The sequence below is a fragment of the Gekko japonicus genome, unplaced genomic scaffold (assembly GCF_001447785.1).
Source record: "Gekko japonicus isolate JY-2015 unplaced genomic scaffold, Gekko_japonicus_V1.1 scaffold4516, whole genome shotgun sequence".
Classification (NCBI taxonomy): domain Eukaryota; kingdom Metazoa; phylum Chordata; class Lepidosauria; order Squamata; family Gekkonidae; genus Gekko; species Gekko japonicus.
This window is the reverse complement of record NW_015160966.1, coordinates 35,148-57,142: the sequence shown is the minus strand read 5'-3', so window position 1 is coordinate 57,142 and position 21,995 is coordinate 35,148. Positions and strand designations below refer to the sequence as shown.

Sequence of the window (21,995 nt, the reverse complement as noted above, 5' to 3'; positions counted from 1 at the left end):
AAGCGGCCATTTTCTCCAGGGGAACTGATCTGCGTCGCCCGGAGATCAGTTGTCATAGCAGAAGATTTCCATCCACCACCTGGAGGTTGGCAACTCTAGGCAGGAGAGTCTCGTGTGGCTGGCCTTGTCCAGGGGTGGCCAAACTTGCTTAACATAAGAGCCACACAGAATAAACGTCAGATGTTTGAGAGCCACAAGACATGAACAAACATCATACGCGTTTTTGTTGGGAAATATGCAAATCTGCTTTTTATTAATGTTAAATAGATAATGTTAGAAGGGGGGAGGGGAGAACGAGAGAGAGAAAGAAAGGTGGAGAGAAAGCAAATAGATGGGGGAGGGAGGGGAGAAAGAGAGAGAGAAAGGTGGAAAGAAAGAAGGTGGAAAGAAAGCAAATAGATGGGGCAGGGAGGGAGAGGTGGGAAAAAAGCAACTTTAACGTTAAATGTGTCCTCCAGGGGCCCCCCGCCCCGCCCCCCACTGGCTAGCTTGCTTCTTTCAGGGATTTAAAGAGACAAATGCCTTCTCCAAGCTGGCTAGTGGGGGGTGGGGGGGGTTGAGAATGCATTTAAAGCTCAAATCGCTTTCTTTCTCTGCACTGGCTGGGGAAGGGAAGACCAGTCGGGGAGGCACGCCTCCCCTTTGCTTCCCCAGCCACCGTAGCGGGAGCCACACAATACGTGTGAAAGAACCGCATGTGGCTCCCGAGCCACAGTTTGGCCACCCCTGGCCTTGTCCGTATGGTCCTTGGCCTTGAAACCACACATCCATCTCCACAGAACGAAGCCAAGCAGAAGCAGATGCTGCCGTACTGCTGTAATGTAGCCAAGGCACCTTAGGACAGACTGATGTGGAAAGCCCGTGACTGGAATTCGAAAACTCTGATTTGGACTGCTTTCAGAAGGAATGTTATGGCATAGGGTCCACTCTCCACAGCTTTCATTTACTCTGGGGGAACTGGTCTCTGTGGCCTGTAGATCCATTTGGTGTAGTGGTTTGGTGTAGTGGTTTGGTGTAGAGCCAGTTTGGTGTAGTGGTGAAGTGCGCGGACTCTAATCTGGGAGAACCAGGTTTGATTCCCCACTCCTCCACTTGCAGCTGCTGGATGACCTTGGGCAAGCCGTAGTTCTGTTAGAGCTGTTGTTGAAAAAGAGCAGTTTCTGTCAAGAGCTCTCTCAGCCCCACCTACCTCGCAGGGTGTCTGTTGTGGGGAGGGGAAGGGAAAGGAGTTTGTGAGCCGCTCTGGGACTCCTTTGGGTAGTGAAGGGCAGGGGTATAAATCCAGTCTCTTCTCCTCCTCCTCCTCCTCCTCCAGTTGCAGGGCAAGAGGGGGTGCAAGGAGGGGGACTTACCAGGAGCGGGAGGGAGGCCCAGCTGACATGGCAGCAATGTGTCTACGTCACTTCCAACATGTCCCAGAGGTGACACCATTGTGCAGTGCTTTCAGGGTGACGCTCTGGTACTTGGGCAAAAGCTCTATGGTAAGACTGGCTTCTTCCAGAGAGGTTTTGCCCAAACGCCACGTGAGGACGTCACTTCCAGGGTGTGGTAGAAGTGATGTAGACCCATTGCCACAACGTCAACTGGGGCCCCGGTCACACGGAAGATTTTGGCCCCGGGAGAGGGAATGTGGGATTGCCACCGCGCTCGTCGTCCGGAGCAATCCAGGCTCCCGGCCGAACTGCGCACGCGCACACATGCGCAGTTCAGCAGCCTCGCCCTCCCTTCAGTAGCTTCCCCCCCCCCGGCATCTGATCGTGCCGGCGAGGAACTGTGCAGCGGCCCAGGGGATCTATGTGATCCCACCGCCGCATGTTTCTTTTGGTGCGGCTTTAAAAAGCTGCACTTTGGCTGTACCTTCCCCCCCCCCCGGTGTGGCAGGGGCCTGGGCCTCGCTCTTTTTCCGGGTAAGCCCTTCTCCGTCGGCCAGCTGATCAGTGGGGGTCCCTCCGAGGGGTCCTGGCAACCCCAATCAGTTGTAATTAGGGTTGCCAATCTCCAGGTGTTGGCTGGAGATCTCCTACTATTACGGCGGACCTCCAAGTGAAAGAAATCAGTTCCCCTGGAGAAAATGGCCACTTTAGAAGGTGGAACCTATGGTATCATATCCTGTCGAGGCCACTCCCCTCCTCAAGCCACACCTTCTTCAGGCTCCACCCCCCAGAATTCCAGGTATTTCCCAACCTGTAGCTGGCAATCCTCGTTGTAATTCCAGGAGATCTCCAGCCCCCACCTTGAGGTTGGCAACCCTAGCCAGCCTCACCTCACTGCTTCCGTGAGTGACTGCAGAACGACAGGCGGCAGCGTTCTGTGGAAGATGGTCTAGGCAAAGGAGAGGACTGGCGATCTTTCTGTGTGGACGGGAGGAAGAGTTAAGAGTCAATTAGAAATTAGTGAGATTTGAGGAAATCAGTGCTACTCATTGGTGCTTTCCGCACTTGGATCTCATCCCTGGTTTTATCAGAGCTCAACTCGCGACACAAGACCTGTCATTTATCCCTGGTTATAACAGCATCCGTTTATCCCAGGACAAGAGATAATTACGGGGGTGAACTTGCGTGTAGTGTAGAATATAAGTTCGGGGAGCCAGGGTTTAAGGTCTCATGCGGAATCCACCGTTATTATCAGTTAAAGGACTCCAGTTTTTAAGACGGAAGTGACAGATGGATTATGGGCCTAGAGTTTTCAGCAGAGGGGATTCAGAAATCCTTGACAGGGCTCTGCAGTATAAAAGCAGCTATGTTTCATGAGCATCTACTCTCCTTCCTGGAACACAACCTGCTTGCAAGATGTTTCAGTCTCACGTGCAAATAAGTTTTCAATCCAGTATTTGTATTCTACAGGAGGCTTGACTAAAATAAGGTCATCAGAAGACAGAGGCTTTGCTTTTCTCAAGTCCCTTAGGAAAATATAATTTCCTTTAAACCGGTGGCAACAAATAACACCAGACTCTCTCTCTCTCTTTCCCCTGGTCACATCTCTAGCACAGGAGCAAGCTGCGAAAAAGGACAAAAGTCAGCAGTTTTTTAAGAGGAGCCTCGAAATATTGAAACACTTGAAAAGCGACAAAGATAAGGACGAGTAAGTGTCTGCTCACCGGTGTGGCGGGCACAGCCTCAGAGGAAGCATAGATAAGTAGAGGTGAACGTATAGCACAGGGGTGTCAAACTCATTAGCTATGAGGGCCGGATCTGACATATTTATTTCTTTGTTTATTTAACTTATACCCTCCCAGCAATAGCCAGCTCAGGGTGGCTTCCAGAAATTTAAAACAACAATAAATAATATACTAATCATAAAATCACAAACCAATAAAACAGTACAGTATTAAAAGGTGCTAACCAATACAAACCAGGTGTCATTAACAATAATTTAACAAGATGGCATTCAGCTTCAAAACCTTTCAAGTTAGGTTTTGAAATGAGACCTTGTCGGCCGGGCCATGTGCGTCATAAAATGTAATGCCACGTAGCAGAGATATAAACTTTATAAAGGACACAAACACAAAGCAGTTTTTTTTTTACTTAAAATAAAAACACGCTTAAAACATTAGCTCTGTAAGCTGCAAACCTATTTTTGATTTATTGACATTCACCACAGAAATCTCACGCTCAGAGTTCTGAGTCTAGGACCCAGGTTAAAACATGAAACGGCTGAGCGATTAAATATAGAGACTTTGTGTTTACAGTACGTATGGAGAACATTTCTCTTCTTGTTTATTAGATGCTGTTGAAAGATACTGTATACAACTAACAAGTAATACAGGATGTAAAAATATATAAAACTCAATAAAATGCAATTTAAAAAAGAGAGAGAGTCTGGCGAAGCAAGCGATGATGCAGCAGCAGCAGCAGAAGAACTGGAAGCAGGAGACGGCCAGTTCCACTGTGGGCTTGGTGGAAGCCCCTCCGGGGGCCCGATCCAGCCCCGGGCCACATGTTTGACACCCCTGGTATAGCACGTAAAGGCCTCTCCATATTTGTGTTTCATAGATTATCGTGGCAAACCTCGCTCGTGCCTTGACAGGTGACTATGGGGATTAATAGTACAGGGGGGGACCGAAACATGGGGCCCCTGGCACCCTTTTAAATTTCATCCGGATAAGCTTCAAGGTAGTGCACGCCAAGACAGCGTCACAAATAGTTTTGTTATACCAAATAATACCATTCCCAGGACCTGGGATAACAGAGTCCATCCTTGAAGGAAGCCGAGAAGAGTCCCCCTTGGCACAGATAAAGAAGCTCTGTTAGCGAAGACTGGTGGTGTGAGGAGGAATGGGGGGGAACACGTACAGAGAACTGGCTATCTTGTGATCTGAAAAGGCATTCCCCTCTGGGGAGCACCTGGTGTGCTACTTGGGGGCAGTGTTCCCTCTGAGCTGAGTGAGTGTGAGCCACCCCACAGTCTTTTAGCCTCCGGCTCACACATTTTTGTTTCCGCTCGGGAAGGATGGGGCTCCAGAACAAACTAATTCATGCAGCAGCCAAACCGCTTGCTCATAACTTCAATGCCAGCACCTCACAAAGTAAAATATTTGCTCACAAGACTCCACAGCTTAGTTGGTTGCCACCAATGCTCCCTCTAAGCTGTGGAGTCTTGTGAGCAAAAATTCTACTTTGTGAGCTGCTGGCATTGAAGTTTTGAGTGAGCGCTTCGGATGGTGAACAAATTAGTTTGCCCCGGAGCCATCCTTCCTGAGCTAAGACAAAACTGTGTAAGCCGGAAGCTGAAAAAACTGTGAGTTAGCTCACACTAACTTAGCTTAGAGGGAGCACTGGTCAAGACTCACCAAACATCGGATTTTGAAGGAGATGGAGCAGAAAGGGGCCGACTTGAATAAAAATGTTTTGCAATGCATCTGGAAGATGCTGAGGCTAAGTCTTTGGTGATCTCAAGTGAAAGGGATTTCCGTGGTTGTGGGACGGACATTGGAGAGTGAACAGCCCAACAGCCGGCCATTGGCTTGGATCCACCAGAACGCTTCTGCGGATGGAAGGATTTCTGGCCCCGGAGTGTGACTTCCTTGCCTCTCCCCCTACTGCTTGCAGCCCACTGTGCCCCTGAAATCCTAATCCTACGGGGCCTTGTCACGCCTGAAGAGCGTTGACGCTTCCCCCCAACCTAACATGACCCTCAAGATTCTTTGCCCACCCTGTTTTGTTTTTATTTCTTTTTATTTAGAAGCATGGATGACTCTGCATTGGAATAACACAATACTTTTAAAAATAAACTCTTAAAAACCTCCATGTATTTGCAAAGGCACCTCCAGATGAACCCCTCACCCCACCCAAAAGTCAGGCTAAGGTGGGGCTGGTGCTCTTCTTTTACACTCCTTTCTGCAATTGCTGCAAGGGACCGGCTCTTTGCAGGCACTCAGCCACGAAACGTGTAATGGACTGGCACTTCACTGAAGATCTGCAATTGCACCGTTTCCCCTTCAGAGAGAAGAAACGGCTTGGGCTCATAGCTCCTGCCTGGGAACACTGGTTTTTAAAATAAGTTTGAAATAAAATCTATTTTGGTGTGTGTGTGTGTGTGTGTGTGTGTGTAAGGAACGGGCTGCTAAAGATCTGTACGTGACAAGCAGTGTTCCCTCTCAGCTGAGTCAGTGTGAGCTAGCGCACAGTTCTTAAGCCTCCAGCTCACACATTTTTGACTCAGCTCAGGCACGATGGCCCCAGAGCAAACTAATTTACGCAGCAGCCAAATCCCTCGCTCACAACTTTAATGCCAGTAGCTCACAAAGTAGAATTTTGGCTCACAAGACCCCAAAGCTTAGAGGGAACATTGGTGACAAGTCATGTGAATACCAGAGTTGGGTGGCTGAAACGTGGCAAATCTTTGGTGTGAAAAGAGCCCAGCAGTCAGGGACTTGGAATGGGACGCGGAAACACTGGCTGGGATGGTGCACTTCTTCTTTTACTCAAACCGAGGGTGCTTTCCACACATGCCAAATAATGCCGTTTCGGTCCACTTCAGTGACGGTTTGCAAGTGGATTTTATAGCCATTTCCCACAGTAAAATCCAGTTGCAAAGTGCTTTGAAAGCTGATTGAAAGTGCGTTATTTAGTGTGTGTGAAAGCACCCCAAAAGTTACCAGGGAGGCAGCACCGGTCAGTGGCAAGCCACGCGTCCTCTGAAATGTACTAAGTCTCTTTACCTCTGTCCCCTTCTCATCGTCTGTTTTGTGTAACAACCTGATCCGTCCTGGTCCCTTTCATGGAGCATTGCGCCTGAAATGTTTATGACCGGATCCACACCAAGCCTCTAACTAACCCAACTCTCCCTTCTCCCCCACTTCTGTAATTTCCCCTTATAAAAGTGTGTACAATGATTTCCTTCCAATATACATCTGAAGCAGTGATCTCCGGGTCACGCAAATGCATGTTGGAGTAAATATTTAAGGTACCAGCAGACGTCTGTTTTATCTTTGACTGAATCCCATTGGTTTCCTGACCCAAATCACAGCTGTTTCATTCTGAACTCGGTTTGGATGTGTCTTCTTAGTCATAGAGCCAGTTTGGTGTAGTGGTTAGGAGCACGGACTCTAATCTGGGGGCACCGGGTTGGATTCCCCACGCCTCCACGTGCAGCTGCTGGTGTAACCTTGGGTCAGTCACAAGTTCTCCCAGAGCTGTTCTCTCTGGAGCAGTCCTAGAGAGAGCTCTCTCAGCCCCACCCACCTCACAGGGTGTCTGTTGTGAGGAGGGGAAGGGAAAGGAGATTGTAAGCCGCTCTGAGACTCCAAGTGAAGGGTGGAGTACAAATCCAATCTCCTCCTCCTCCTCTTCTTCCTCTGTTTATTTATTTACTTCATTTATGCCCATCTTGAGAAAGAAGATGAAGGCCCAAGGTAGCTCACATCATTCTCCTCTCATCAGTTTTATCCTCACAACAACCCTGTGAGGTAGGTTAGGCCGAGAGTGTGTGACTGGCCCGAGGTCATCCAGCAAGCTTCCACAGTAGAGATGGGGATTCGAACCTGGTTCTCCCGATCCTAGCTCAAAACTCTAACCGCCACACCACGATGGCTCCCCAAAGCCATTCTGTGCTGAGAGTCTTTTCAGTGCCGAAGGCAATGCCATTAATGCAATCAACAGCTCTAAAATGCTATTCCAGCCACAAATACGATCAGGGGTCATTTCATAGAAAAAGAGGTGCAGGAGCTCATTAGCATAACTTACTTGCATATGCCACACCCCCTGACATCACCAGAAGGGTGTCAGAAGGCAACACCCACTGCTCAGGCTTGGGTGTTTGGATTGCTAGCTATCGGGGGGGGGGGATGTGCAGATCTGTCCTCGCAGAGGAGGAAGAGCTTGTACCTGAACAAAACTTTGTCTTAAAGGTGCCACTGGACTGTTTTGGACCGGAGGGCTGGGGGGGGGAGCTCTGCAACTTACCTGGCTGCTTCTTGCTCTGACTGAGGGCTGCTGGGAGCAGGGGGTGGGGCTTGTTGCATGTTCCCGCCCCCTGGGCTCTTTACTGCCAGAGCTCCGCTCCTGTGCGCTCCTGCAGGAAATGACCCCTGAATACACTTATGTGTAACTTCTGTGTATCTGGCTGATTAATTCTGAGTTTTGTGTCTCTAAACCAGAGCCTACAAGCTCCTCGCCAAGGCGGCAGAGATGGGGAACCAGAAGGCGATGGAGAAACTGGCCGCCAATATGCTGTTCGGCTACAACGGTCCTCAGAATATAAAAGCCGCCGTGTCGTTGTACGAGATCTTAGCGGAAGGGGGGTCTCATAAGGGCCAGACCGTAAGTCTTCTTCAGTTAGCTCTTCTACATAAAAGTACATAAACGTTTGAAAAAGGAGTACAACATTGGTTTGTTTCGAACCCAGAAGTGTCGACAAGGCGGGGGACACAAAGGTAACGATTCGTCAGACTGCACAACTTAAAGAGGATCATTGGGTTTATTCAGGAAGCACCTCTGAAAACTCCTTGACAAATGAAATTTGAGCAGGGCTGGTTATCTGTCCAAGTCGAGGAGGTTCAAGTGAGGGGGCTACTGATGGATCACAGGGGCATGGCGCATTTCCAGCCACCAGCAGTATGGGAGGAGTTTGGTGTTCCCTCTAAGCTGAGTTAGTGTGAGTTAGCTCACAGTTTTTTAGCCTCCGGCTCATACATTTCTGTCTTAGCTCAGGAAGGATGGCTCCGGAGCAGTGTTCCCTCTCAGCTGAGTTAGTGTGAGTTAGCTCACAGTTTTTTAGCCTCCGGCTCATACATTTCTGTCTTAGCTCAGGAAGGATGGCTCCGGAGCAGTGTTCCCTCTCAGCTGAGTTAGTGTGAGTTAGCTCATGATTTTTTAGCCTCTGGCTCACACATTTCTGTCTTAGCTCAGGAAGGATGGCTCCAGAGCAGTGTGCCCTCTAAGCTGAGTTAGTGTGAGCTAGCTCAGTTTTTTAGCCTCCGGCTCATACATTTCTGTCTTAGCTCAGGAAGGAGGGCTCCAGAGCAAACTAATTTATGCAGCAGCCAAATCGCTCGCTCACAACTTGAATGCCAGTAGCTCACCAAGTAGAGTTTTTGCTCACAAGACTCCACAGCTTAGAGGGAGCATTCCTCTCTTGGACCCACACCGCCCGCTGTTGCTGCAGTGGTTTGGCTTGGATCCAGCCGGCGGTAGAACAGGCCCGGTGAGGGAGGGGGGCAGGATGAGTGTACCTAGCTCGGAGTGACAAAATGCCTTGAACTGCCTGTGGATTTCAGGTCAAGGCTCCCGTCTTTATTCCAGTGAGGATGCTGTGAATGTGGGAAATAGTTTCCATGGAGTCAAGATTTCATTTTAAATTTAGAATGGAAGATATTTTCAAACGTCTTGTATAGATTATAAATATTTATATAATTTTTGGGGGGAGTGGGGAATGAAATCTGAACTGACTGATTCTTCCTTCTCCTCTGGGGGCGGTGCCATGACTCAGTGGAAGAGCATCTGCTTGGCAGGCAGGAGGTCCCAGGTTGAATCCCCGGCAGCATCTCCAGTTGAAAAGGACCAGGCAGGAGGTGATGGGAAAGACCTCCGCCTGAGACCCTGGAGAGCTGTAAAGAGGGGCTGTGGCTCAGTGGAAGAGCCTCTGCTTGGCAGGCAGAAGGTCCCAGGTTCAATCCCCGGCATCTCCAGTTAAGAAGACCAGGCAGGAGGTGATGGGAAAGACCTCCGCCTGAGACCCTGGAGAGCTGTAAAGAGGGGCTGTGGCTCAGTGGAAGAGCCTCTGCTTGGCAGGCAGAAGGTCCCAGGTTCAATCCCCGGCATCTCCAGTTAAGAAGACCAGGCAGGAGGTGATGGGAAAGACCTCCGCCTGAGACCCTGGAGAGCTGTAAAGAGGGGCTGTGGCTCAGTGGAAGAGCCTCTGCTTGGCAGGCAGAAGGTCCCAGGTTCAATCCCCGGCATCTCCAGTTAAGAAGACCAGGCAGGAGGTGATGGGAAAGACCTCCGCCTGAGACCCTGGAGAGCTGTAAAGAGGGGCTGTGGCTCAGTGGAAGAGCCTCTTTTTGATTGAGACAGATAAGTAATAATTATATTAAACTTCATAACTGTGAGACCTTAGGGTTGCCAGGTCCAGGTTGGAAAATACCTGGAGGTTTTTTGGGTGGGTTCTGAGGAGGGTGGGGTTTGGGGAGGGGAGGGACCTCAGTGGGGTGTAATGCCATAAAGTCCGCCTTCCAAAGCAGCCATTTTCTCCAGGGGAACTGATCTGTGTGTCGCCTGGACATCACTTGTAATAGTGAGAGATCTCCAGCTCCCACCTGGAAGTTGGCAACCCTAGCCAGATGCCCACAACTGCTGGAGCACTAAAGGGGTGAATTTGTGTAGCAAAATATACTTTGGATCATTGTCTGGGAAATAAACCTGCCCCCCCGCCCCCCATTTACAAGAGAAGTTGGCCATCTCTGGTTAAACTTGTAGCACTGTAGACAATATCCTATCAGAAACTGTCCTGTTAATCATTGCGGAAAGTATTTTATATAAGCTTTAGTTATTTAATTCACGCAGAATAAAATACAACCGCCACTTTTCCACTTTCTCTTGTTATCTGCGACAGGGTACTCGATTATTCGATATCTTACTAAACTTGAGCATTGGACTGCTAGAACAACGGCGCCGTCCTAAACAGAGTTGCAGCTTTCTTAAGCCATAGCCTCCCAGGGATTTAGAAGGGCATAATTCTGCTTAAGATGGCAGCGTAAATCTAGGTTCCTTGGTAATAAAGATGAAAGTACATGTCTCCCTCCAGAAACATATATACATAGAACATCACGGTCTATCTGTCAGGTTCATTTTGCTCTTAATACCTTTAATATATATTCCGCCACAAAAAAATTGTGAACAGGAATACGTGAAGGCTCGTGTTTTCACATAATATCCTGTCACGTTGTCCTAACCTAACTTGAAAACATCCATACCACATATATATACGTGTCACCTTTTGAAAACGTGAACAATGTGACAACCTCGGGGAAATGATTTCTTTAAGGATACTCTGCTCAGATATTCGTTCTGAATTTTGTTTGTTCCCTTTCTTCGAAGAAGAAGAGATTGGATTTATACCCGGCCCTTCACTACCCAAAGGAGTCTCAGAGCGGCTTACAAACTCCTTTCCCTCCCCCTCCCCACAACAGACACCCTGTGAGGGAGGTGGGGCTGAGAGAGCTCTGACAGAAATGGCTCTTTTTCAAGGACAGCTCTTGTCAGAACTAAGGCTTGCCCAAGGTCATCCAGCAGCTGCAAGTGGAGGAGTGGGGAATCAAACCCGGTTCTCCCTGATTAGAGTCCGCGCACTTAACCACTACACCAAACTGGGGGTGGCCAGTGTGGCCTGGTGGTAAACCATCTGCTTGGCATGCGGAAGGTCCCAGGTTCAGTCCCCAGTATCTCCAGTTGAAAGGATCATGTAGCAGGCATGGGTGATGTGAACGACCTCAGCCCAAGACCCCGGAGAGCAGCTGCCAGTTTGAAGAGAGAGTACTGACCTCAATGGACCAGTGGTGTCACTCAGTATGAGGCCGCTTCATGGGTTCATGTCCTCTGCTTGTATCTCTAAATTGCCTCCACCCTAAGAAGGCCCACCTCGCTGCTTGAGAGAGCCAGTCTGGTGTAGTGATTATGAGAGCGGACTCTAATCTGGGAGAACCGGGTCTGAGTCCCCACGTCGCCACGTGCAGCTGCTGGTGTGACCTTGGGTCAGTCACAAGTTCTCTCAGAGCTGTTCTGTTCAGGGCCGTTCTCTCAGAGCTCTCTCAGCCCGCACCTGCCTCACGGGGTGTCTGTTGCGGGGAGGGGAGGAGAGGGGAAGGGAAAGGAGTTTGTAAGCCACTCTGAGGCTCGTCCGGTTAGCGAAGGGCAGGGTATAAATCCAATTTCTTCTCTATTTCTCGAAATCTGCTTTTAGGAAAATGGCACTGGACAAGGCGATGCAACACCATGGGGGGGGGGAAGTATACAGGACGCTTTAAACTGTGAAAATCCTATATTTACATTAACGTGCTGTCAATAAATGTTATGAGCTGAACTTGAACATTTGGAGGTATTTTACAGTCATAGTTGTCATAACCTCCTCTTAAAAATACCTGTGCTTGTCTAGGTTGACAGCTTTTAATATACTAATGGCGGCACAATGATTTCTTCTGACTAAGGAATATCCTTATTTTACTTGCCTTAGTCACAGCCCATTTGCCACATGAGTACATGCTCAGGGTCCGCATCACCCAAAGAGGGATAGCAGAGAAATTTACTTCATATTCGTTCGATTTCTTTCTTGCCTTTCCACCAAGGAGGATTCCCCCCTCCCATTTTATTCTCACAAAAATTCTATGGCATAGGTGAGATGAAGGTGTAATGACTACCTAATTCATGGCAAAATGAGGATTCGAACTCAGGTGTGTCCTAGTCTGGCACTCTAACCATTACACCACACTGGTTCACAGTTTAGATTCTTCCAGAATTTAAATGTCCACGTAGAGGTGGTCTCCTCTGAAGCAAATGTAGCTTCCTGAATTTACCTGTGGGAGTAAAACAAAAACATACGCCTGGGTGTGGTAGAAGTTTCACAAGGTGATATTTAGGGATGGGCACAAACTGGTTTACGAGCCAAAATACGGCATGAACTTGGCCCTGTTCAGAGCCCCAGAATATTTACCAGACTTTTCTCCAGTGCAGTTCAGCTGTTCAGGCCATTTAAACCTAACAGCTGAGCAGCGTGGGTCCATGGCTGACCTGTTAGGTTTAAATGGCTACCAGCTGATGGGTGGACCCGCCCAATGCTAGATTGAAATGGCCGCGAGGCATTTCACCTGCTTCCAAGTGGGAGGAAGTGAAACGGACCAGTGAAATGTAGCCGTCAGCTGTTCAGCTGCGGGCACATCTGCCCAACTGTTAGGCTGAAATAGCTGTGAGCCTATATCACTGGTCGGTTCCCCCCCCCCGCTTCCAAACAGACTGGTGAAGTGTCTTGCAACCATTTCAGCCTCACAGCTGATGGGTGCACCCACCCTGCTGTTAGGCTGAAATGGCTGTGAAGTCTGAAGTTGGGGGAAGCAAAATGAACCAGTGCAATGGCTCACAGCCATTTCAGCCTAACAGCTGACAGGCGCCGCAGCCGGAAGGAAGGGGGATCTGAACTGGCCAGTTCAGTTTGGGGCATTTTTTTGCTTGGTTTGGGGTTCGGCTTGGGATTCCGAACCGGAATTGTTTGGTTCGTGCCCATCCCTAGCAATTTTACCACCTTGGATTCTCTGGTGGGATATTTCTCTTCCATCTACTCCTCATGTGGTGATATCTATTATTCACCATGTCTGGGCAATCAGATTCCACCATGCTGCCGCAGATAATAAATACTGGCTTTCCGCATGCCTTGTGTATGCACAGACAAAATATTTGCTAAATAGAACCAACTTGATAAAATCATCAGAGAATAATGTCAATGTATTCCTGAAAACAAAATAAATGGTCAAAAAGTAGAAGGAATAGGTTGAATGTTTGCTTTCTTTTGTTCCCACAGGCTTTAGGATTTTTGCTGTCATACGGGATAGGAGTGGAACATAATCAAGCAAAGGTAATGAAACTCTAAGCTAATTCTACCAAATTGTCATTGAAATAGCTTGTTTCTTGATCCCTAGCAGTACATTTTCTTTCATTGTCCCTAGGCACTTTTATACTACACCTTTGCGAGTATTGGAGGAAATCTGATATCCAAGACTATCTTGGTTTGTAAAACACAGTTTTTCTGTTTCCAATTCTAAATTCCTGAATTATCTAAATTTAAATCATCATGACTATTTTTCCCTCTCAGGGTTATCGGTTCTGGCTAGGAATCAATGTTCCAAGGAACTGTGAGGCAGCACTTATCAACTACAGGAAAGTTGCACGTTTCAGTAAGTGGTTATTTACCGTGCCTTTTCCCTGGTTTCAAATGACTGAAGTACTTCGGAATTAAGTTCCACAATGAAAACAGGCAAAGAGGATGACTCCACAGGAACCCATTAGGAATGCTGAGAAGGCTGGGGCAAGTGATGCACTGTATCCTTGGTGCTTGGGGGGGCAACAGTGGGAGGGCTTCTAGTGTCCTGGCCCCACTGGTGGACCTCCTGAGGGCACCTGGTATTTTTGGCCACTGTGTGACAGAGTGTTGGACTAGATGGGCCATTGGCCTGATCCAACATTGGCTTCTCTTATGTTCTTATAAGAGGGAATTAGATAAGCATATGGAGCAGAGGTCCATCAGTGACTATTAGCCCCAAGGTATAGATAGGAACTCTCAGTCTGGGGCAAGTGATGCTCTCTGTATTCTTGGTGCTTGGGGGGGGGGGAACAGTGGGAGGGCTTCTAGTGTCCTGGCCACACTGCTGGACCTTCTGATGGCACCTGGTATTTCTGGCCACTCTCTGACAGAGTGTTGGATTAGATGGGCCATTAGCCTGATCCATCATTGTCTTCTCTTACGTTGTTATGTTTAAGTCCTAAAATCCAGGGCTTTTCTGTATTCTCATTTTCCTCACTTGTGTGTTCCTGTTGCTTTGGGGGGGGGGTCTGTTCTGCACATGTTTTGTTCCCTCTAGTGCTCATACATAAGAACATAAGAGAAGCCAATGCTGGATCAGGCCAATGGCCCATCCAGTCCAACACTGTTGTCACACAGTGCCCAAAAATACCAGGTGCCATCAGGAGGTCCACGAATGGGGCCAGGACACTAGAAGCCCTCCCACTGTTGCCCCCCCCCAGCAACAGTTTTGCTCCCTCTAGTGGTCGATTCAATATTACACCACTTTATGTCCGGCATAGTTTTAATCTGCAGGTGTATGTTGGACAAAAAGCGGTGTAGTATCGAATCGACCACTAGAGGGAGCAAAACATGAGCAGAACAGGGAAAAACCCAGAAGCAACAGGAGCACACAAGCGAGGAAAATGAGAAATGTGGGAAAGTCCCCAGTCACAAGGGTCACTCAGGTTATGATGGACTAACAGTGATGAACGCTTCTTTGCAAACTATTATCCTACCCCGAGAAAGACATTATGCCAGCCGAAAATCCTAAAGTTCAGGATGACAAACCTTCTCTGACAATCCTTTTTGGTCCACCCATATCCTGGAATAGACGACTCAGATTTGTATACCTCCTAGACAGTGCTTGTTCCATTGACATAGTTTGGTCCTTTTGATTCACAGTTGCTAAACAATTAGAGAAAAACGAAGACTTGCCTGTAGAAAAAGTGAGGCTGATGGAAAAGCCAGAAAATCAGAGTTCTAATACAGAATTCCTGGACTGGGATGTTTATCAATACTACAGGTTTTTGGCTGAAAGAGGAGACACACAGATACAAGTAAGTTACGTTGACTTACGTTGGCGACGACTGGATTAGGTACAGAGGTGTACGTGTGCTGAGAGAGCCCGACAAGGGAAGGTTAAGACATGAGAAAAACACCCTTGGGCATTAAATCAGAATTGCACGTCAATCGCTACGGAACGCAAGAGTTTGACGGCACAGATTTGACTCTAGGGTCAGGGCTTTCAACCGCCAAGCCATCAAACGTACACGGTGCTCTAAGAGAATGCAGTTCCTGTCCAAACGTTTCTGGGTAGCAATATTTAATCTGTTGCCAGACTGTCTCTTCTTACATTCTAGAGTGTTGTCAAATAACAGTGTGTACGGCATTAGTTGGGGTCGCCAGATCCCCAGGATACAAAGAAGAAGGAAGAGAGTTCAAAAAAAGGGGAGGCTGACGAAGTTTTCCGGAATACAAGTTCGTTTTGAGTGGCTTCATCTGAACAGGACCTCGTGAAACATGCAATAAGACGCCTTCTAAGTTGGCTATGATAGCGAAGATCATAGGACTTCACAAAACTCTCATCATATGCTTTAGTGCCATATTCTACAGTTGCAGTGAAATATTCCAAAGAGACATTCAGGAAGGAATATGTCACTGCAACTGTAGAATAGGGCACTAAAGCATATGATGAGAATTTTGTGAAGACCTATGATCTTCACTATCAAAGCCAACTTAGAAGGCATCTTATTGCGTGTTCCATGAGGTCCTGTTCAGATGAAGCCACTCAAAATGAACTTGTATTCCGGAAAACTTCGTCAGCCTCCCTTTTTTGGACCTCCCTTCCTTCTTCTTTGTATCGTTGTCATTTATACATGGTTTGACATCAGCACTATAAAGCTTTTTCCCCATGTTTTCTGAGCATTGATTTTGTATCATGCTTGTGTGCAGCTTGCTTTTTCTTTTGTATTTGGATCTTTGGAGAAAATGGCAGCTTTGGAGGGCCCCGTTGGATCGCCCTTCCCTCCCCAAACTCTGCCTTCTTCAGGTACCACCCTGAAATCTCCAGCAATTTCCCAGTCTGGAGCTGGCAACCGTAATTGTACATTGACTCGATAATTATTGCAGCAGGGAGGATGATCATATATGCTGAGCCCGGTTTGCCCCTCCTTTAGATTTTATTTCACTGATGGCTTACCAGTAAATCTAACACTAATTAAATGAAGTCTAGCCCCTGCCCACACGTTTTAAATCATTGTGTGTACATTTACAGTGCAACGGTGTAAGCCGAACTTGTTGGAATCTGCAATGTCTATAGTGCAGTCTTATCAAGAAGATATGCCAATCGCCCTACAGGGGGAACACCGGGAGGACTGGTAGTTAGCACAGCAAGATGAGGGACTGCCCGTAATTTCCAATTGTGTCCTTGCTGTCTCCTGATTGGCTCTTCTGGAGACTTCCTGCTCCTGCAGGGCTTCCTGTTGTTTGTTGTACCTCTCGCAGCAGTCAGGTTGGGCAGTTAAGGTTCTCTCTCTTCTGTGTTCTAGAACAGTTTGTTCTTCTTTAATAAACCTACTCATTTTTCCCCTCTCAACAGTCAGTGCTCTACTTCTTTGCATATTTAAACTCTGCCAACAGCACTAACGTCAGTGAACTTAGTAGGGTGTAACTTTCCTTAGGATTCGCTGTTTCAGATTTTTTGGGTTGTATGGCGGTGGTCTTGGCACCCTCAGAGGTATAACACAGAAAGATGGAGCGCCTTCTGTCGGTTGAATTTGAATCTGACGAAGACGGAGGTCCTGTGCCTAAATTGGAGCGGCCCGGGGTTAGGGGCCCCACTTCCGGCCTTTGGGGGGGGGTACCGTTGGTGCCAGCGCCGAGGGTCCGGAGTTTGGGAGTGCTCCTGGATGCCTCCCTGACAATGGATGCCCAGGTAGCAGCCACTGCCAAGGCAGCCTTTTACCATCTTCGGCTGATTAGGCAGTTGGTCCCCTTCCTCGAGCGCAATGATCTGGCTGCAGTGATCCACGCTATGATCACTTCGAGGCTAGACTATTGCAATGCTCTCTACATGGGGCTGCCCTTGGGGCAACTCCGGAAGCTGCAGCTGGTGCAAAATGCGGCAGCCAGGCTGTTGATGGGCCTCCCCAGGTGGGAGCACATCCAGCCTGTGCTGAAGTCATGGCACTGGCTTCCAGTAGCGTTCCGGATTCGCTTCAAAATGCTGGGTTTTACCTTTAAAGCCCTAAATGGCTGGGGGCCTGCCTACCTGAGGGACCGCCTTTCCCCGTATGTTTCCCCAAGAGCACTGCAATGAGTAGGGTTGCCATATCTCCTTACCGGGGGACTCCCGTCCGGCATCTGGAGTGTGCGGAAGTGACGTGACAACACCGGGCATGCTGGGGGCGGGGCCATGACCATCCGAGGGAAAACCATAGAGTTTTCCCTCGGATGACCGTGGCCTCGCCCACAGCGTGCCCGGCGTGGTCACATCACTTCCGAGTGACACGCACGTCGGGGTGGGGTTCCCCCGGGGCCCGATCTGCCGCCGGCGGGGAACGGGCCTCTGGGGCGGGGGTTTCCCCACCCCCTGGGGGGACTTGGGAAGCCTAGCGATCGGGAACGCAAAACCGTCTGGCCCCCCCTGGGCCTAGGGATGCCAGGTTAGTGGCAACTAGGACCAGGGCGTTCTCCCTGCCGGCGCCAAGGCTGTGGAACGAGCTCCCTCATGAGATCAGAGCTCTACGGGACCTCCAGCAGTTCCGTAGAGCCGTTAAAACGGAGCTGTTTCGCCAGGCGTTCCAATGAGAACCGATTACGCCAGTGGTGTCGCACTAGCACTTTATCAGAGGGTGTATTAGCTGGGATTTTATGGAACTGTGTTTTATATTTTGTAATTGTTGGTTTTAACCGAATGTTGGTTTTAAATTGCTTGTAAGCCGCGTGAACCGCCTCGGTGGGAGGGCAAGGTAGAAATTTAATAAATAAATAAATAAATTTCTGACAATAGCACTTGAAAAGTATGCAGACGGAGAGTGATTCAGCTAAGCATACTTTATTCAGTCAGGAACAAGACACCTTGGCCGGCTCACAGGCCGGCTTATATTCCCTCAGAACCCACCACCATAACACACACCCCACTTCCCGATAGGCTATTTACAGTAACCGAGAGGCCTATTGGCCTCACGGTCTGGGACCTAGCCCTCTGATTGGGCCAGGCTAGGATCCTACTGACCCATTGTCTTTAGGCGCGAAGCTTGAGGTTTTGTCCCTGGACAAGTCCGGACATGCCCGGCCCTGTCAGAGCTGGATACACTACGGCACTACAGATAAGATTAGAACCTCCTCAGGAAACAGAAAACCTCCTCAGGAAACAGAAAACCTCCTCAGGAAACAATCCATATACCCCACCTTCCTGAGTAGATATAAATTTCCTGCCTACCATTTTTTTCTTCTCACCTTGACACAGAGAGTACTCCGTCTTTCTGTGTTATACTTCTGAGGATGCCAGTCACAGCTACTGGCGAAACGTCAGGTCCTACAATGCCAAGAACACGGCCATAAAGTTCAATGGTTTTTCGCCCCTCATTAAAGACAAAAAAAAAGAAAATACATATTAAATAAGTCACAAAACCACTCCAAGGATGGGAAGAACCATTTTGACCTTTCAGTCACTAGCCAGTTAGTACTGTGCACAGCCGGCTCACCAAACGGTCAGGACCAGTTTTCTCCGAGCTTTTCCAGAGCGTCTCCACGGCTCCAACAGTGTATGTTTTTATGCAGCCATTTTTTATATGTGCTGTCAAGTTGTGGCTGACTTATGGTGACCACATAAAGTGTTCAAGGCAAGAGGAGCCCAGCAGTGGTTTGCCATTGCCTGCCTCTGCATGGCGACCCTGGACTTCCTTGGTGGTCTCCCATCCTTACTAACCAGCAGGGGTCATTTTTAGAAAAAGAGGTGCTGGAGCTCATTAGCATAACTCAATAGCATAACTTATTTGCATATGCCACACCCTCTGGCATCACCGGAAGTATGTGAGAAGGTAACACCCACCACTCAGGGTCCACTGGACTGTTTTGGATTGCTAGCTATTGGGGGGTGGGGAATGTGCAGATCTGTCCTCACAGAGGAGGGAGAGCTTGTACCTGAATAAAACTTGGTCTTAAAGGTGCCACTGGACTGTTTTGGACCGGGGGGGCGGGGGGAGCTCTGCAACTTACCTGGCTGCTTCTTGCTCTGACTGAGGGCTGCTTGTCGCATGTGTCCGCCCCCTGGGCTCTTTACTGCCGGAGCTCTACTCCTGTGCGCTCCTGCAGGAAATGACCCCTGCTAACCAGGGCTGAGAAGCCAGGGCCATCCAGGTCCGGGCAATACCCACATTTTATTCTTTTTGGTGCCAACCGCATAATAGACTGGGTTTACAGAGAAGCCTTTAGCAAGCTTGTATTTGATTGCGTTGTATTATTTGGAAGATACAATATTTACCACACCTGTTATACTTTAAACAATCTGATCCTGTGGTTACGAGGTTATTCACACAGAACCTTTTTACTTTTGATTCACAAAAACGATCACTTTTAAAATAATGGCTTCTAGGTGTTTCTCGGACAACTGCACCTTTTGGGAAGAAAAGGACTTAAAAGAGATCATGCTGTAAGTATATTCAAATAGACATTGAACATTTGTTTTTGTTGTTGTCGCTGTTGTTCAGTCACGCAGTCGAGTCCGACTCTTCGCGACCCCATGGACCACATCACGCCAGGCCCTCCTGTCTTCCGTCGTGCTCCGGAGTTTGCTCAACTTCATGTTCGTTGCATCAATGACACTAACTATCTCATCCTTTGCCGTCCCCTTCTTCTTCTTTGACCTTCAGTCTTTCCCAGCATCAGGGTCTTCTTCTCCAGCGAGTGCTCCCTTCTCATTGGGTGGCCAAAGTCTTTGAGCTTCAGCTTCAGTATCTGGCCTTCCAGGGAGCAGTCAGGGTTGATTTCTTTTGGGATTGACTGTTTTGATCTCCTTGCAGTCCAGGGGACTCTCAAGAGCCTTGTATTGTCCTAATCTTAAACCCCTTTAGAAATTTAGAAATGGGTTTTGCTTATTTTAGTAGGATGTTTCCAAATGAATTTGCCAAAGATAACATTAGTGCTATCATCCGGAAGGGACTGCGTGGACGTCCTTGTTAGAATCTGCCCCAAGAGGCTCCGCAAATGGCTAAATAAATTCCCCTGAATTCCAAACACATTTAGGAGGTTGTCGCCTAAGCGATTTTGAAGGAAAATGCTGGCAAGACGTGCATGCTGTTTTCTCCTCATTTTCCCTTTCAAACTCTCATGAGCCAGATCCTCAGATGGCTTTTAAAAAACAGCAATGCATTGGGGTCCTGTAAGGCAGCTTTTGTGGCCACGGTGGCTCAGAGGTTAAGACGCTGAGCTGCAGACCGGAAGGTTGGTAGTCCAGCAGTTCGAGACCCGAGTGCTGCATGACGGAGTGAGTTCCCATCTCTGGCCCCAGCTCCTGCCAACCTAGCAGTTCGAAAGCAAGAAATTGCAAGTAGATAAATAGGCACCGCTTCAGTCGGAAGGTGCGCCTTGACGTTTAAGTCGTGCCGGCCACATGGCCACGGGAACGTCTTCGGACAGTGCTGGCTCTTCGGCTTGGAAACGGAGACGAGCACTGCCCCCTAGAGTTGGATTCAACTGGCTTTCAAGCAAGGGAAACCTTTACCTAAGGCAGTTTTGGAAAAAAGTTTATCTAAGGGTGAAAAGGGGAGGCACACACTCACACCATTCTGGATCACACCCTTAGCCTTATGCATTTCCCCAAACATGACAAACACCTCTCCCGTGTTTCTAAAGCAAATTCAAACCTGTATACTCAATAAAACATAAGCTCATTTTCAAAAGAGGCCTAGTTTGGAGAACCTTTGAAGAACTGAGGAAAGGTTGAAGAGTCTGGGACTATTCCGTTTAGAAAATAGACGGCTAAGGGGGGACATGGTAGAGAATTATAAACTTATGCACAGGGTGGAGAGAGTTGACAAAAATAATTTTTTCTCCCTCTTCCTCAAGACTGGAACTTGAGGGCATCCCATGAAGCTGATGGGTAGTAGGTTCAGGGCAGACCAAAGGAAATACTACTTTATGCAGAGAGTGATTGAAATGTGGGATTTGCTGCCAGAGGATGTAGTGATGGCCACAGGAATAAACAGATTTACAGGGGATTAGATAGATTCATGCAGGGGTCGTTTCGTAGAACAAGAGGTGCAGGAGCTCATTAGGATAATTCATTAGCATAACTTATTTGCATATGCCACTCCCCCTGACATCACAGGAAGTGTGTCAGAAGGCAACACCCACTGCTCAGACGCCAGTGAACTGTTTTGGATTGCTAGCTATGGGGGGGGGGATGTGCAGATCTGTCCTCACAGAGGAGGGAGAGCTTGTACCTGAATAAAACTTGGTCTTAAAGGTGCCACTGGACTGTTTTGGATTGCTAGATTGTGGGGGGGGGGGGGGAAATGTGCAGATCTGTCCTCACAGAGGAGGGAGAGCTTGTACCTGAATAAAACTTGGTCTTAAAGGTGCCACTGGACTGTTTTGGATTGCTATATTGGGGGGGGGATGTGCAGATCTGTCCTCACAGAGGAGGGAGAGCTTGTACCTGAATAAAACTTGGTCGTAAAGGTGCCACTGGACTGTTTTGGGCTGGGGGGAGCTCTGCAATTTACCTGGCTGCTTCTTGCTCTGACCGACGGCTGCTGGGAGCAGGGGGTGGGGCTTGTTGCATGTGCCCGCCCCCTGGGCTCTTTACTGTCAGAGCTCCGCTCCTGTGCGCTCCTGCAGGAAATGACCCCTGGGTTCATGTAGGATAAGTATATCAGTGGCTACTAGCCACAGTGACTGAATGGAACCTCCACATTCAGAGGCATTAATCCTCTGAATCCCAGAGCCAGGAGGCAACATCGGGGGAAGGTCTCAGCCTCTCTGCCCTGTTGTTGGTTTTCCAGAGGAACTGGTTGGCCTCTGTGTGAGGCAGGATGCTGGACTAGATGGACTATTGGTCTGATCCATCAGGGCTCTCCTTATGCTCTTAAATATGAAACGTTAGTGAGGCAGATCTTCTTTTGCAGAAACCCCCTTGATTGTTCAGGGTGACCCCAAAGGTTTGCACTCACCCAGTGGGATTTTTGACTTCATGCAATATCTTTGCTATGTGACATGTGTAAATG

The 21,995-nt window shown here is 48.5% G+C and overlaps 1 protein-coding gene across 1 annotated transcript in view; it reads left to right on the top strand.

Annotated features, from left to right (window-relative positions):
• Positions 1-740: 740 nt before the first annotated feature.
• The window catches only part of SEL1L2 (sel-1 suppressor of lin-12-like 2 (C. elegans)), a 48,353-nt gene continuing 27,098 nt past the window's right edge, over positions 741-21,995 (top strand). The window contains exons 1-8 of the mRNA XM_015425425.1: positions 741-816; positions 2,985-3,081; positions 7,598-7,760; positions 13,006-13,059; positions 13,151-13,210; positions 13,297-13,378; positions 14,668-14,822; positions 19,364-19,420. Of these exons, the coding sequence (XP_015280911.1) occupies positions 741-816; positions 2,985-3,081; positions 7,598-7,760; positions 13,006-13,059; positions 13,151-13,210; positions 13,297-13,378; positions 14,668-14,822; positions 19,364-19,420 (744 nt within the window). The remainder of the gene's footprint in view (positions 817-2,984; positions 3,082-7,597; positions 7,761-13,005; positions 13,060-13,150; positions 13,211-13,296; positions 13,379-14,667; positions 14,823-19,363; positions 19,421-21,995) is intronic.